The sequence below is a fragment of the Mirounga angustirostris genome, unplaced genomic scaffold (genome assembly GCF_029215605.1).
Source record: "Mirounga angustirostris isolate CCGP_5_RB_7025 unplaced genomic scaffold, mMirAng1.0.hap1 SCAF_16, whole genome shotgun sequence".
Lineage (NCBI taxonomy): Eukaryota > Metazoa > Chordata > Mammalia > Carnivora > Phocidae > Mirounga > Mirounga angustirostris.
Genome location: NW_026991724.1, coordinates 13,032,363 through 13,049,098, shown reverse-complemented (window position 1 = coordinate 13,049,098; position 16,736 = coordinate 13,032,363). Strand labels below are relative to the sequence as shown.

Here is a 16,736-nt window from a genome sequence, read left to right as displayed (position 1 = left end):
CTGTGGTCCCTTTCCCACTGCCAGGACAGGGTGCAGGACAGTGCCAGGCTCTCTGTCGACCTAGTAGGGGCCAGCCTGTACCCGTGCCTGTCTCCCCGCCAAGCCTGGGCCACATGCCCTCAGGGCGTGCCTGGCCCGTCTCGAGCCACCTGCAAGGCTAGTTGATACCCTCCTCCTCCTCCCTGCTTTGGCCCACAGATCACCTGAAGCAGGGACTGTGGGTGGGTGCCAGACCGGGGCTCCGGAGAGCATCTTCTACCGTGGGCCACCACTGAGGCCAGTGGCCATTCAGGGCCGGAGTCTGGTGCATGAGGATGTTTAGCCAGTGTTAGTGGTTGAAGGGATTGTGACACAAAACTCACAGCAGCCTGGCAAGGGTGGTGTGGCCATTTCCAGGTGGGCCCTGCTCTAGGGTGTCTTCCCCTGGCCCTGCTGTAGACCTTGGTCTTTTGAAGTTACCCCCAAGGAAGGCACCTCTATGGGGAGGCAGTGTCCTCTCAATCCACTAGGGAAAGTGGGGGTCCCTCTCTTGGGTCAGGCCAGAGGCAGGTTGCTCCCGAGAGGGACCAAAGAGGACTATTCCCTCCCTGGCATGAACCCAGACCCAGAAGCAGGGGACCAGCTGTGCAGCCAAGTAGCAGGCGGCTGGAGGAGGGAGAGGCGGAGCCCACCCACGGGGCGCTCCGGCCTCAGGTGAGAGGCCACCGCAGGGCACATGCATGTGGACCCCTGCCCTCCAGCCCTGAGGTGGGCCTGCGGGCTGTGACCTCCCAGACTCCCTGTAGGTTTCCCTCTGCTTCACCTCTCTGCCTTGTCCCTATTCTCCAAGCCATTGTCTCGTGATGAATAGTACTTTAAAAATACGGGCAAATGTTTAATGCTTGCAAGCTGTGTTCATTATTGATGTTGTGCTTGAGGGCCAGGCAGGCAGCCCAAGCAGGGCCGGGGCTCAGCAGAAGTGATGAGGCCGCAGCCCTGCGAGGCAGCCGTCTGCCAGGCCCCCACTGGGCGCGGACGGGCACCGGGGAGGCAGAGGAGGAGCAGGGACTCAGGTTCTGGAAGTGGACTCTTCTGGGTCTGGATCCTCCCTCCGCCCCTGATCAGCTGTGTGCCTGGCAACGTGGTCCTCTCCGTGTGGAGTGATAGCCCCTGCCCCGCATGGCGTGAGGACCCAGCAAAATGCCCCGGGAGGACCCTGGGGCTGGGCCTCTGGAGACTCAAGGCCACCCGTGCAGGCCATTTCACAGGCTCGGGGTTGAAGTGAAAAGTGGATGCCTCCGCCCCCACCCTTACTACTCAGAAAGAGGAATCATCGTCCTGCTCAGGTACTCAGAGCCTTCCAGGCTGCGGCCCAGCTGACCTACCCAGATTCACCTTGCCCTGCCCCCTAAAATGCCCAGGACCCAGTGAGCCCACAGACGTGAGCTGCTGTCCTTTCCATCACCCCTTGCCCATCCCACGAGGGCCCGTGTAACCCCCTCAGCACGGTGCCTGGCGTGTGGTAAGAGCTCCCAGTGAGCTAGCTAATACTTCATTGTTCTTGCCTTCTGGAGGCTTCATGACCCAGCACTCTGGGAATTGTTTTCCTTCTCGCCAAAGTTCGGGTGACCTTGGGACAGGATGGCAGAGGCTGGATAAGAGGAGACGAGGTGCAGCCCCTGCCTCCGAGGGTGGCCTGGCCGCAGGGGTGGGAGGCAGAACAGCCCCTCCAGCCTCTGCCCAGCAGCCTCCTGGGGTGGGGGAGACCGCCCTGCTGAAGCAAACGTCCAGGGCACAGTGGGGCTTGAGGCCAGCTGGAGGGTGTGCGCCCCCCACCGCCGCTCCTCTCTGAGGGGCCCTTTCCTGGCTTCTCTCCCTTCCGCTCTTCCAGTGGTTTAATTAGTGGAGCTTGGGGGCGGCTCCTCGGTGCAACGTGTCATGCCCATGTCCTGACAGCACGCGTTCAGGGGTCTCCTGAGCTAAGCCGGCCTCCCACGGCCCCTGGGCAGGGCAGCCGGGCCCTGGATGATGAGGGCGGAAGCGTAACATCTGGGAAGCCGCTCTCTGCGGACAGGCGTGCACAACAGGCCGGGGCTGCCCGGGATGAGCAAAGGGGGTGTGCCGGAGCGGGGCGCAGGCATAGATCTGCGCCTTTGCCCAGTGTCTCCACGCGGTGACGTTCAGCAGTAGTTAGTGAGCAGCTACCCAGTGCCAGGCCCTCCTCATGAGGGTCACAGGCAGGGCCCTGCCCCTTGCAGCCCCCGTTCTGGAGGGAGAGACAGTGGGGACCCAGTAGACGAGTCTGTCACCCAGATGATCCAGGTAGTGAGAAACGCTCAGAAGGACACAGGACTTTCCTTAGCAAAGGCTGGTGGCAGGAGATGTGCACTGGACAGAGGCGTCCCCAGGGCCCAGGGTTGGAGCTCACACCTCCATGGCCAGAGGGGGCCAGCCGTGTGCGGGTCCCTCAGTAGAGCTTTCCAGGCCAGGGCAGAGGTCAGGAACAGAAGGAAAGCCCAAGGGGCCAGCATGTGGTGAGTGAAGGAGAAATCCTAAGAGCTGAGGTTAGAGGAAGTGACCAGAAAATGCGAGATCCTAGAGACATGGTGAGGAGTTGCGGTTTGTTTAGATCCCGTGGGAAAGCTTCGGGGGCGGGGGGGTGGCGTGTTCTGATGAGCACTTTTCAGGGCTTGTGCCAGTGGGCAGTGCACTGGGAGGGTGGATTGTAGGGGTGAGAGAAGCAGCAGGGAGACCAGTGAGGAGACGGCTTGGCATTGACCAGAAGAGATGGCCACCACTTGCCGGGCTGGCGGGTACACTGGAGGGAGAAGCCAGGGGTTCGAGGACGACTCCTTCCTTGGTTTGGGCGGAGCAGCTGGGTGGCTGGGACAGTGACACTGCTTCCTGAGATGGGAAGGCAGGGAGCCGGAGCGCTGTACCATGGCCCTGCCGAATTTGCAGTGCCTGTCGGGCAGCCGCCAATCTAGAGATGGCCTTGAAAACGTGGCACCAGGCACGACCGCCGAGAGAGAGAGTACGCGTGTGCAGGGCCACCGCAACACCAGAGGAGGAGCGGTCTCTGAGGGAGGGGAAAGCCAGGACGGTGTGCTGTCACTGGTGGCGAGAGAAGAGCATTTCTAGAAAACTCCACCATCCCTGACCTTCTGTAGTGCCATCAGTGTTACTGGGTTCTGAGGGACACCAGGAAGCCTTGGCACCCGCCTGTCCTCACCGGCACCACCCCCTGTGCTTACCCCTCCACACTTCCCCAGCTGTCCTCACGTGAGAGCACTACCCCCGCCCGCTGGCTGCCACAGGGCCGTGTGCCCCGTGGTCCCTGGAGAGAGCTGCCTGGCAGAGCCTCAGCTGTTGGCCTCTGTCATGGAGATGGCAGCAGCTGCAGGCGACGGGCGTTTGTGACCATTTGTCAGAATGCTCCCCTTCCTCCCTGGCCTGCCCTTCTGGAACATTTCTATCCCACAGCCCTGGAGACAGGGCTTATCCAGGGGTGGGAGGCCCAGGAGGGGACAGAAAGTACTGTCTGTGCGCTGCAGAAAGCCAAGCTCCCTCCTATGAGCTGGCTGTCACCCCCACCCACGGCACCACCAGGGTACCCAGGGAGGGTCCCGTTAGCCATAGACTGTGCACCCCCCCATGAGTTGTCCCCAGTCGTGGCAGCTCTCCTCTGAGTAGCCCCCATTATGCAGGGGATTATAATCCCCAATTAGGAGGTGAAGAAATTGTGGCCCAGAGACACTGGGGTCACACAGCTCATCGGAAGATCCAGGCTCTGGGTGCACACAGGTGAGCCCGGGCACACACAGGTGAGCCCGGGTGCCACCCAGGCGATGGCAGAGCCCATCCCACACCACCGTCCAGCCCCACCCCCCACCCCAACAGCCTTGTTTCCACTTCTCTGGTGCATTCTTGCCCGAGGCTGCTGGTTTCAGCTGGGCCTAGGCTGGGGATGGCCTGCCCACTGTTTGCACTTCGTGGTTTGGCCTCTCTATTACCAAATGCTCTGGGATTTTTCTGGAGCCGGGGGTAGGGAAGAATCTTCTGCTGTCTGGCCCCAAGGCATGGCTTGGGGAAGCAGGAAACCAGACCCTGATAAATGCAGAGTTTAGTACGAGTTCAGTGACCCGGGATAGCTACGCGTCCAGTATCTTGGCTCCACATGTGGTTCATGTTGTCCGGCACACTAGACCTTTGTCCCCACAAGCCCATGTCCAAGTCTGTATACTTCCCAGGAGCAGAGATGCAGAGTCAGGCAGACAGACGTGCACCCGGATGGGAGACGGGGCAGGTTGGGGAGCTGGATGCGGAGCACCGTCAGTAGCTCAGTGGCCACACCCCGACAGGAGGGCCCCACCTGCCCACTCCTTGGCTTGGCCCTTCTCAGTTTGCAGGAGCCTTGGGATCCCTGGACTCCCGACAGGAAGGCCCACTCGTCCCCTCAAGGTTGGGCCTCCGTGGGCGCCATGGCAGAGGAGGGAGGTCAACGGGCTTCCTCCGAGCCTGTCCTTGAGACCTGCCTCTCACTGTTGACGTCATCTTGGCCCAGGGACCCTGGAAAATCTGCTTTTCTCCATTCTCTGGATTTCCTGTTTTCCTTTTTATAGAATGGAGACTCCTTTCCACAAAGCCTAAGCCTTATCCCTGCAGGACTTCCTAGAGGAGAGATGGTGGCAAGAAGTGGCCCTAACTCATCCCGTGACCTCGGTCAAGTCACCTTGCCTCACTGCACCAGAGCTTCCCTACGTGAACAGCAGAGATAAAACTCAGGGTTGTCAGAGGGGTGGTCCATCCCACAAGCACCTCCTGAGCCCCTGTGGCCAGCAGGCACCACGCGCTCCAGTGGGTGGGGGGGTGGGCCAGGCACGGACGGCACAGCTGTGAACAACACACACAGGTTCCTGAGCCCAGGGGGGCGGGCAGGGGACAGTACGTCAGTGACCAGTGCGTTTGTTATTTGTCACATGAAGACCATCTCTATCCAAAAAAGTAAAGGCGGGAAGGGGTAGGGAGTACCTCGGCACTTGGGGGACGTTGCTGTGGCACGCGGGAGATCGGGGCTTCTGTGGCGACAGTGGTAGGCAGAGGCCCACTGTTTCTTTAGAATTCCACTGTGGGGGGGCGCCTGGGTGGCTCAGATGGTTAAGCGTCTGCCTTCGGCTCAGGTCATGATCCCGGGGTCCTGGGATCGAGTCCCGCATCGGGCTCCCGGCTCGGCGGGGAGCCTGCTTCTCCCTCTGCCTCTGCCTCTCTCTCTCTGACTCTCATGAATAAATAAATAAAACATTAAAAAAAAAAAAAAAGAATTCCACTGCGGGGCCTGGGGCAGGGGAGGGAGTCAGTCCAGCCTGAGGTGCTCCAGAGTTGCTGGGCCAGAGTGAGCAGCGCTGGGAGGCTTGGGGCCAGGCCCGCTGTGAGCAGCACCCCACCGTCCCCCGCAGGCCTGAGAGCTGGGGTCCCAGGCCAAACCCAGGAAGGAGCGGATTTCGTCAGGACGCTGCAAGACCAGGGAGAGGCTTCCTAGGTTAAGCCCAGAGGTTTCTGTAACCTCCTCTCCGCCTGCTTTCCAGGCAACTCTGCCTCCTGCTAAACGCGGAGAACATCTTCCACTCGATGGCAGACATCCTGCTCCAAGAGGAGGACCTCAAGTTCGCCTCCACCATGGTTCACACCCTCAACACCATCCTGCTCACCTCCACAGAGCTCTTCCAACTGAGGAACCAGCTCAAGGACCTGAAGACTCTGGTACTCCGCGTCCACGGGCTCGGGCCCCGGGTTTGGTCCTGTGCACGCACGCGCGGGCGCACAGCCGCGCTAGGCCACCCCTCGCCCCAGGAGGCTCCCGGGGGGAGACAGGATGGAATCTGAGATCTCCGGGTCCAGTGTAAACTGCGGACTCCCCAGGCTTGCTGCTCGGTGCCAACCAAGGCAGTAAGTCGGAGCCGCTTTGCTGGGAGCCACCCGCTGCAGAGATCTCTGCCCGCGGAAGGCTCTGGACTCTACTCCAGGGTCCACGTGCCCTCCCTGGGCCACCGAAGTCCATGCATTTTACACTTGTTGACACCCCACCCCCCACCCGCACACCGAGCGGATTGGCTTCTGGGACCGAGTGGCTCACGCCTGCTGGGCCATGCCGCCCTGTGTGAGTCAGGCTTCTGGGGTGTAATGTTGCCAGACGTCAGGGATTATTGCTGTCCGTACCCTTCTCCTCGGCCCTGGCCCTTCCCTCGGTCAGTTGAACACATTTGTTTCACAAGGCCAGGGTGTCCTAAGCCAGGGTGTCACAGTGCTGCCTGGCCCAGGCTCTGGATAAGGACCCAGTGGGGCTGGTCAGAGAGAGCAGGGGGCTGCTCACTGTTCTGCCATCCTGCTGTGGGGGGACACCAGTCAAGGGCCGAGCTTCCGAGGGCCTCTGGAAGTGGTGGTGGTTTCATTCCCCAATGTGGGCTGTGATCTCCCCCGCCCAACCCCTCCCCCGCTCAGACCCTGCCTCTGCTCTCTCTCAGGGAGTCTCAAGGACATCCAAGCCTGCTTCAGGGCATCTGGGGCCAGGCAGCTCAGACTGATCCAGGCCACACCTCCGCCTTCTTCTTGTGGTTCTTCCCAGACAGTCGCAGAGGACTTAAGAATTTTCCTCAGGGCATGGGCTCCCTGGGTGTGGGCTCAGCTCCTGGGCGGGTTCCTGAGCACCAGGTGGGCTGCCGAGGAGGGAGGAGCTGTGGCGTCTCAGAATGAGACAGGATGCTGGCCGGGGACAGCCCAAGCCCTGAGGAAGCCTCCTCCCTGCCCAGAGCCCCGCCCTCCCAGCCCCACGGGCTCCGGGACCACGGCGTTCTGGAGGGGACGATTACTACGGTTGCCGAGGATAGGCTCACGCCTGACCAGGCCCTCACAGCCAACTTCACGTGGCTCTGTGGGACTGGGGGTGATGACAGGGTCTGAGGAGCTGTCAGCGTTTCCTTTTTGACGGCTTGTGCCCAGCGGGGCTGCCAAACACAGCCCCGGGTGCTGAGCTGACCCCCCGGCACCCCGCAAGGGCCCCTGGAGCTCAGGCCCCTTGTGGATCCCGCGTGGCCAGGAGTGGGGCCTGTGTCAACTGCTCCTACCTCTTCCCCCTCAGGAGAGCCAGAACCTCTTCTGCTGCCTGTACCGCTCCTGGTGCCACAACCCCGTCACAACCGTGTCCCTGTGCTTCCTCACCCAGAACTACCGGCACGCCTACGACCTCATCCAGAAGTTGTATCCTTCCCGTCCAGCCGCTGAGGGACAGTGGGGCGGGGGGGGGCGAGTGCTCCCTTTCCGCCCAGGTGGTGGGCCCAAGTGCCACACTCCCGGCCCATCCCCCTGCTCAGCCTCCAGGCCTCGTGACCTCAGGACCTTGGAGGGCGCCGAGAGGTGTGTATTGGAGAGGTGCTGTTGGCAGCAGACAGGGTCATCTGGATCTCGGGGCGGGGAGCTGCCCTGGCGGAACCTTGTAAGCCAGGGATCGAGGCTGAGGGGTGCTGATGGGGCCGTGTAGGTGAGGGCGCCCCAGAGCGGGGCAGGGAGAGGCCCCGGGAATCGGGAAGGCACATGGACTGCAGTGGGTGGACCTAGGTGTGAGGCCTGCGGGCTTGAGCTCTGGTGTTCGCAGCATTGCTGGTGAGGAGCTCAGGGACCTTGTGGGGCCACAGAGCCAGAGGGAGCCCAGGTTGGCAGTGACAGAGGGGAGAAGCCAGCGGGGTGAGAGGCCTGAGCCAGAGACAAGACCCACAGCACGCCTCAGGGCCTGTGAAAGGCATCCAGGGGCTGATTGGTCACAGTCCTTAGAACACTGAAGCAAACCAGCTTCCTCTGTGAATGCCTGGCATGTGACCCTGGATCAAAGAGCTACTTAGGATGCAAAATGGGCCTCCTTTCCTGATGGGACCAGGAGTTGGGGGTAAGGAGAGAGGGGCCCTGAAGTTCCTCTGTGGAGGCTCAGTGTAGCCTTGCCTCGCTCCCTGAGAGGTGCCTGGTCTTCTTCTACAACCTAGATTTGCTTTCCTCGGCACACACTTGCCGAAGCCCTGACCTTGGCCCTCCTGACAGGTGTCCACCCAGGCAGGAACCGGGACCTTTCCGGCTCAGCCTCCCCCTGCTCCCTTCCCCCTCCCCCCGCCCCCAGGCTGCAGGGCTGAGATAAGAGCCTTTCAGAGCCAGGAGGGCGCAGAGGAGAGAGCCCCGGAGCAGAAGCAGAGTGCCCCGCACGGGGACACCTGTGCCATTTTTCTTTAGAGGGACAGAGAGGCGAAGAGGCAGATAGGCTGATGTCCTCTGTGTACCTTCGTGCCTAGCCAGAGCAGGTTCTGCTTCTGAAGCCAGGGCCCCGGGGGGAAGAACACGTGTTCCCAGCCCCTGGGTCCCAGCTCCCCGGTTGCCCCCACCCCAACAGAGGCCCCCCACAGAGATGGGCTGTCGTGGCCCAGTGGTCAGACTTTCCTTGACCACCCACCCAGCGGGGACCTGGAGGTCACGGTGGATTTCCTCACGGAGGTGGATAAACTTGTGCAGCTGATCGAGTGCCCCATCTTCACATGTAAGAGCCCAGCTTCCGGCCACTCTACCCTGCCTCTGGGAGGGGGCGGGGAGCACACACACACACACACACACCCCAGGGGTGTTTCCTAGAACGTCAAGAACGGAAGGCTGGGAATGACAGGGCTGAGGGGTCCAGTCCAGTGGGACTGGGATGGGTGGCATCAGGACGGACGCCCAAAGGTGGGTCTCGTGGACACAGGCCGGTGGGTGGCAACCCCCCCCCCCCAAAGGTGAATAACATCCCTGCCAGGGGGACCAGAGCAACCGGCCCAGAGCTGTTTCCAGCCCCCCTGCAAGTCCGGGCTCTCAGAAGCTGTGGGGCCCCGTGGGCCCACCTGCAGGGGCTTCTCTGTGCCCGGGAGCCACGGTCTCCTGTCTCTGCAAGGCAGAGTTGGCGTTTGCTGGGAGCGGCTGGGCAGGAGTTGCTGGATCGTAACATCCAGGCTGAATGTGCAGAAGTGGCCGCGGGCTGGGGCGAGCACAGGTCTTGGCGCCTCCGCACCTACAGTGCTTGCTCTCCAGAGCAGGCAGCCCGCTGAATAAAACTCCGGCACTTACAGTAAGGTCGGGAAGCAGGGAGGCAGCCCTGCCAGTGGCCTCCTTCCTGCCCAGCTGGTCGGCCTGGCCCCCTGCTCTCCGGCAGCACCTCTGACCCGCCCGAGCCTCTGCACGCAGCCAGGCTCCACGGTGTTAGAGGCCCAGGAGGGAGACCCTGTTCCCAGCACAGTGCATCGAAGCCTGTCCCACGTGGTCCCCTGGCCTAACATCTCACTTCCCCAAGGGCCTCCTGGGGCAGCCAGGCACACCCTCTCCTGAGGTCAGATCCAGCCTGACCCTGGAGAAGCCACAGGCGCCCACTGACTAGGCCCAGGGCTTTGTGGGGGTGACCGCAGCAGATTCACCCCGGTCCTGCTCAGCACCCATCCCACTCCCGGCTTGCCTGGCCCCCCCTTGGGGCCCAGAGTGGGGACTGGACTGGAACAGGCCCACGCTCCTGCTGGAGTGGCCAGGCCCACGGAGGACTGCGCAGGTCTCCGCTGGTGGCTCCTCCCCCCTGGGGCAAGAAGAGGGTTTGGGGGGCAGGGGGGTGCCCGGCTGCTGTGGTTCCAGCTTCAGCCCAGAGCCCCGCACGGCTGCTGCTGCTGGGGTCACGTGGCCTCTCCGGACGTTTGTGGCACGTTCTCCGCAAGCAGGCCGGAGCCAGTGACACCCAGAGGGGCTCGGAGGAGGGAAGCGGGGGCCTGTTGAATTGGGACAGGTGCTGGGCAGGCCCAGGGGCGCCTCTCCCATCCAGGAGGCTGCTGACACGGCTGGGTATCTGAGGTGGCTTTCCGAAAGCCCCTACCAACGCTCCTGAGCTTGGCGTGTGTGCCCCGCACACAAGGGCTCTTCCATCCCGCGCTCCCTGAAAGCTGTCCTGAGCCGGTCTTTCCCGCCCGCTCACGCTGTTTCCAGCCCTCTCGTGCTGGCACGTGCCGAGCAGCCTCGGGGGGGTCTGTTACGCTCCAGGCCCCGGGGCCCCCTCCTTAGCAGGCTGCGGTGAGCCTAGGAGCTCGGGGCCCGGCAGCAGCCTGGCGCGCGTCAGGCCGAGGGCCCTCTCGGGACAGACAGGCAGCAGGAAAGAGGCCTGATGTCGCGGGGACAGCTGAGGCGCCGCTGGCGGGGTGGGGGGTGCTGACCCCTGCCCTCTGGCCTCCGCCCTCCCGCAGATCTGCGCCTGCAGCTCCTGGACGTGAGGAACAACCCGTACCTGATCAAGGCCCTCTACGGCCTGCTCATGCTGCTGCCGCAGTGCAGCGCCTTCCAGCTGCTCTCGCACCGGCTGCAGTGCGTGCCCAAGCCCGAGCTGCTCCAGGCCGGGTGAGTGCCTCGGGGGGGCGGGGGTGCCCGGAGGGGTCTCCCTCGCCTCGGAATCCCGTCCCTCTGGCACTGCGGCACGGGCCGCCCCACCACCACTGGCCCTCGGGCGTCGCGGCGCACCGGGTCGGGGGCTTCTGGGAGGGTTTACGAGGTGGCGGGGCCTAGCGACGGCTTCCGCAAGCAGTCGGGGTTGAGTTAATCAAAAATAAGAGGGCATTGCCACAGTCACCCAGACGGATGCCCCTGGAGAGAAACCGCGGGCAGAAGTGGAGGAGGAGTCACGTCCTAGGTCAGAGATGGCGCCCAGTACCGCGCAGATAGGCGTGAGAGCCAGGCCTCAGGTGGCCCTCCCCTCCGTCTATGGCAGAGGTTCCAACCTGGGCCTCAGAGAGACCCCAGGCTCACTGGGACCTTCCCAAGCCCGTCCCGGGTCGGGTGAGAGGCAGGGTGCATCCATGGCTACCCTGCTTGAGTCCTGCCCGTGGGAAGAGCAGGTCCCGGGCACGCCTCCACCACGAGTCCCAGCATGGCAGCCTCCGGGCAGGAGGGCTGCGGCCCCGGGGCGGGGTGGGGGGCGAGGGGGGGTCCAGCCAGGCTCCCACCCCAAACCCACTGCTGGCCCGGCCCCCAGAGCCTGTTGGGCTGTGTCTATATTTGGTAACCCTTGGAGGCTTTGCCTCATCCACAGGCATTTGGCATCCGAGATGGAAAATTTCACTTGTCAGGTCGCCATGGAAACAAGCAGAGCCACTGAGAAGATTTACGCTGAATGGAGCGCACCCAGCTTGCATCAGATGCCCTGTGTGTCTAGAATTCCCTCCCAGGCTGTGGGAGCCGCTTGGCAGGCCTGGCACTTCACTGCCGCGAAGGGCCTTGGGCTTGGGCCCTTGGGACTGATGCAGGCAGGACTTGAAATGGGCCTGCCTGACACTCAAGGCCCCGGACCCAAGCCCCTGTGCCCTCCATAGCACTGGGTTTAGGCTCCCACCACCCCGCCCATCCGGCTTGGCCTCTCCAGAGGCTGGGTGGGGGCCACCTGACAGGTTGTCTACCCTAGGCCGGCTGGAGGGACAGGAGCCCCCAGCAGGTGTGGCCCCCGGGCCAAGGCCCGGCTCCTGCCTACTCCACCCCTTTTCCCAGAAAGCAGTGCTCTCAGCGGCAGGGCTAGGCACTGTCCCAGCTGCTCACAGTGATGCCCAGGTAGTCCCCAGGGGAGCAGGGAGTTGGGCTCGCCCTTGGATTCCCTTAGCCAGAATACCTCCAGCTTCTGGGACTCAGAGGCCCTGAAACCACACCGTAGCCTCCCTGGCCTGGCCTCTGCGCCAGCCTTGCCAATGTCCAGTGGGTGTTAGGGTCACCCTGGCAGGCAATTAGGAGGAAAGGTGCAGCTGGAGAAGTGAGGAGGAGGAGGCAGGAAGGGTGCTTCCCTGTGACCTTTGGTTCTGGTCCCCACCCCCACCCCCAACCAGCCTGCCTTCTTGAAGGAGGCCTCTGGGCCAGGCCACAGACCCTGCGCTGCTAAGGGCCATCCCCCTGCCAGAGCTCTGCCCAAGACGTCTCCTTGGCGGGTGGGGGGCGTGGATGTAAAGCTCCTGCAGGCTCCAGGCCCAGGTACAAGTTTGTAGAGGGAAGTTGAGGAAAAAGGGTTCTCCCTGAGCTTCCTATGGTCAGAGTCAAGGGAGTCTTGGGCAAAAGGGTTGAGACCTCTGGGTTCTCAGGTCAGTGAGCAGGTCACAGGTCTGGACTAGGATCTGGTCCAAGCTCAGCTAAGGAGTTGCTCTGTGACCTCAGATCCCTCTCTTGGCTCTCGATTTCTTCATTAGTAAATGAGCCTTTGGGCTAAATGGATGCTTGAGACTCTCCCCAGCCTTCAAGGCCCCGGGTGCCCAGCTTTGCAGGGACTCAGGAAGAGCCGACACAGATAGGGGCAGGGAGACATTGGGTGGGGATGGGGCCCCAGGAACAGCTGGGGGAGGGGTCAGATTGCAAGCTTGGGCACAGAGGGACAGCTCACGCCCTGGAGAGGGAGATGGGGACAGTCTCAGCCCTGGGAGGGGCAGGCAGCTGGAAGACAGCTTTGGGTTGCCTGCCTAACAGGCCTGCAAGCTGGGAACAGCTGGGGGGGGGGTCTGCACCCCTCACCCATCCCTCATTCCATGTGCTTCAGGCGCCAGCAGGCCTAGGAGACCCTGGCCCCGCTCAGGCTTCCACGCCACTCCCCAGACACCATCTCTGTGAGGCAGGAGGGATCCTCTGAAGCAAACGCTGGTGACAGGTGCATGGGTGGGGCAGCAGCAGAGAGGGCCGGCTTCGGGTTCTGGAATCCCATCTCTGCTGCTGGTCGGGTGTCCCCCAGCCACGGACTGCCTGGGGGGTGTCGTAAACAGAACATGAAGGGCTGGAGCAGCAAGAGGAGCCCCGGCCTGCATGCTCGGGGGGGGGGCACGCTCCTCCCCACTCGAAAGACTTCAGGCCAGGAGGGGTCCAGGGGAGGCCGAGCCACGGAAGGCCCCAGAGAGTGCAAGGTGTGGCCACTCCTCCCCGCCCCCACACACTCCCTGGGCCACATCCGTGCAGATCGCCCGGGCTTGCTGCCTCTGCTGGTGTCTCCACAGACACCCCTCATCTCGGGGCTACTCGGGACCTAACGCCTGGCCTGCCATTTGTGTCGAGGGCCACAGCGTACAGACCCACGCACGCCCAGCGACGTACTGCAGTGTCCTGTCTGGGCGCACGTTTCCGGGCCCACAGGTCTCTCCCGCATCTCGGCTCGCTGCCCCGGGGCAGCACCTGGCCGCTCCCTGGCTAGAGCTCTAAGCTGTAGGGTGTCCCTCGGCGTCCCCAGAAGCCCAGGTTACTCTCTCGGGGCGGTGGCACCTGGACCACAGAGCTACTGTGACAGGGAGGCCCCTTCCCCGTTCCCAGGGGAGCTGAATACCGCGGCCGGAGTTCAGAATGCTGCCCCCAGTCTGGCCCTCCTAGAGCCGGCCCCACTTGGCTCCTGGCCCAGGAAAGCCAACGGCCAAGCCACCGTGCAAGGTGCCTTCCGGTGGTGCATCTTCAGCAGGAAGGGAACACACTGAGTAGGGGTGCAGGGGGCCGCCTCCGAGCTCCAGCTCCATCCTGACCACCGGAAGGGTTCCCACCGCCCCTGGTCCTGCCCCAGCAGCCAGGTGGATGGTCAGAGATGCCTCTCAGGGGCCAAGCTCATTGGTGAGGGTTTCCATCGCTTCCCGCAAAGTGGACTGAGCCACGGATGTAGGGGCAGGCCTCGAGCTGCTGGGCCCTGGCTGGTCTCGCCTCAGAGGAACAGAGTTGTAGCCACCGTGGCTGCCCCTCAGGCTGGGGCTGGGCACAGGCTAAGCTCTGGCGTGTTGAATCTGAAGGAATCCTCACAACCACCCCATGGGGCGGCTCCTGTGGCCGTCCCTCTTTACAGATAAGGAAACAGCCACGGGTCCAAGCTCAAATGGTTAGGAAGTGGTCGTACTACAGTTGGATCCACGCTTGTCTAGCTCCGTGCTCAGCTGTTGTGCCCCAATATTGGGGTCTCTCCATGAACTCAGGGGGTCCAAGGATTCTCACGAACAGCCCACAGCCTTCATGGGACCCCCTTACCAGGGCCACGAGGCCTCAGGGGCTAGAAGCAAATACTTCTCCAGCCCACGCAGATCTGTTTCCTAAGCCAGTGAGGTTCAACTGAGAGAGGAGCAGACTTTCATGAGATTCCCTGGAGGGGTGGTTAGAAACAGGGCAGGGTCCCAGGGGATCTAGTCCCTGGGGCAAGCTGAGCAGGGCTACTACCCTGCACAACTCGGGAGCATCGGGCACAACCTGTGCAGCTGTACAGAGCCGCTGGGGAGTGGTAACAACAGGAATTAAAGGAACCGTCAGCATGCCCCGGGGTGAAACCAGCTCTCCTTCCCCAGGGGCAGGGAATGACCCCACCTGGACCCCAGCACTCAAAATTCAATGTCCTGACAAGCTGAAGGCCCAGGAGAGACTCTTCAGCAGTAGACAATCCCTGTTGTCTGCAGTCCTGCCCCAGAGAAAGGGCCAGGCTGCCTCCTCCCCCTTCTCCCTGGACCCTGTTCCAGGCCCCAGCTGGCTTCCTGGCTGGCTGCTAGCCCTGGCTTTCACCCCAAAGGGAGCCAGTCGTAAACAGGAAATGCTTGATGCGATGCCTGCCGTGGGCCCCATCGCCAGCCCACAGACTGAAGACCATGTCCAAGCAGCAGTGTTGACTGGTCCCAGCCACTGAGGGGGAGGGGATGTTCTCGGGGCTCCCCTACTTTGGGGCTGACTGTTGGGCCAGGGGTGCCGGGCCTGAGGCAGACAGACTCCCCAAGGTTGAGCTCCGTGAGCCTGTGGGCCTGCCCTGACCCCCTGCCCTCCTATGCCTGGTGCCGCCTGCCCCCCAGCTCCCTCCCGTGTGTGCCGAGACTGATGCTGAGCCCTTCCTTCCCCAGAGACAGTCCGCCGGCAGCCCCCAAGTCACAGAAAGCAGATTCCCCCAGCATCGACTACGCTGAGCTGCTGCAGCACTTCGAGCAGGTCCAGAAGAAGCACCTGGAAGTGAGGCACCAGCGGAGCGGGCGCGGGGATCACCTGGACCGGAGGGTTGTCCTCTGACAGGCCTGGCATGGAGAAGGGCCCAAGGAGTGGCCCCATGGAGCGTTCAGGGTCTTCAGGCCCCCTCCCTGGGGAGCTCAAAGACCTGCCTCGAGGGCAGGGGCTGGGCCTGGCCACCAGCGCGGGGTGGGGGCACAGAGGCCGTCCACCCAAGCTCTTTTCATAGCCCAGCCCCCCCCCGGGCCCCCAGTGCTGTCAGCTGCACCCTGGCCTTCAGACAGAGCTGGCTTCCCACCAGGGTGGGGCCAAAGCCCCAGACACCACCCACTCTCTGGAACCGGTCTCTTTCTGATGCCCTCTTGTCGAAGAGCTTGTGCTCTCGGGCCCACCAGAGCTCCGCTCTGTGCTGACGCGCGTACATAGGAGTACGTGTACCTGTCTGCGGACAGGGGCCAGCACGGAAGTCCGTGTGAATGACACGCCCCCTGCCCCAATAAAGAAATGATGGAAAACCCTCCGCCGCACCTGCTTGCTCCTTCCCACTGGCACCTGCTCTCTGCCTGCCTGATGCCCACAGCTGCTCCGGGACCCTGTGGCCCGTCCTGGAGCGCTGCTCGTGGCGGCCCCAGGGAGGGCTGGCTGCCCCTGGAGAGGCTGGTCCCTGCACAGTCCCCTGAAGGGTGTGTTCTGGGTCCCAGCTCTCACCGCTAGGACCCACCCCTTCCTGGAGACCGCCAAGCACTGGCCTGGCCTGAAACCGGGAACCCTACCTTCCCAGGCACCTAATTTGACTTTTCCACCCAGATATCCCCAGGGTAATGGGCCATATCCCCATTGAACAGATGAACCAAACCTTGAGTTTCTGAATGAAAGGGCACTCGCTGCAGGCTGCACATAGCTGGAAATGGAAGGGAAGGCCCAGACCAGCGCAGGGAAAGAGGAGGTGTCCTAGGTGCCCGCCTTGATTTGGCTAAATAAGCCTCATTAACACACCGGTAGGCCAGAGTCCACCTGACTCCAGGCTTTGGGAAGCCTCTGACTGGCCTAATGAGCTCCCAGGTGGTTCTCATGATGGCCCGGGAGTGGGGGAGAATTGAGTTCGTGTGAGCGTTTCCCCAGGGCCCCGCATCGCTCGGGGAGGGTGGGTTTCCCTCCTTGGAGTCTCCAGGACGACAGGCTGTGCACGCCGGTCGTCCACGTGAACACGCGTGCGTCCCCACACACGTGTACCCAGGCGTCGGGGACTGCGGACGGCAGCCCACCTCTGCCCAGCTGGTCTGACGCCGGCCCCCACTGCCGAGTAAGCAGGTTGCCCGACCGGGTCACGACACCCCAAAAGAGCCCGGCCCCCCACCCCCAATGCGAGGGACTTCGGCACCGCTTGGAAAAGCAACCAAAGAGCTTCTGGAGGGCCGTCGAGACTTGTCCTTGCCTGGGATGGAAGGTCCCAAGGTGGGCGACACCCCGCGCGCCCGCTGTATGTCGTGTATCGCGCCCGCGGGACGCCCCCGGAGGAGCCCAGCCCGTCGCCCGTCCGCTAGAAGCGCGGGAAGACCCCGGCCCGAGACCACAGGCTGGAAGGGGTGCCGAGCCCCTTCCCTGGGGGGGGGGCTGACACGCAACCACCGGTCCCCGCCCGCCAGGCAGCCCGGCCGGCCCCGCCCCAGCACCGCCCCCGGCCCAAGGCGGCGGCGCCCGCGCCCGCGCCCGCCGGCCCCGCTCGCCCCGCCAGTCTGGCTGCGCCCGGGCTC

At 63.3% G+C, this 16,736-nt stretch overlaps 1 protein-coding gene across 3 annotated transcripts in view; it reads left to right on the top strand.

Annotated features, from left to right (window-relative positions):
• Nucleotides 1-15,499, top strand: part of VAC14 (VAC14 component of PIKFYVE complex) — a 100,708-nt gene extending 85,209 nt beyond the window's left edge. For 2 of the 3 annotated variants that reach the window (XM_054511265.2, XM_045890775.2), the window contains exons 15-19: nt 5,565-5,739; nt 7,115-7,233; nt 8,472-8,551; nt 10,263-10,413; nt 14,883-15,499. In XM_054511265.2, the coding sequence (XP_054367240.1) occupies nt 5,565-5,739; nt 7,115-7,233; nt 8,472-8,551; nt 10,263-10,413; nt 14,883-15,045 (688 nt within the window). In that variant the 3' untranslated portion in view covers nt 15,046-15,499. The remainder of the gene's footprint in view (nt 1-5,564; nt 5,740-7,114; nt 7,234-8,471; nt 8,552-10,262; nt 10,414-14,882) is intronic. The other variant, XM_064581247.1, reaches the window with a different exon arrangement.
• Nucleotides 15,500-16,736: the final 1,237 nt, after the last annotated feature.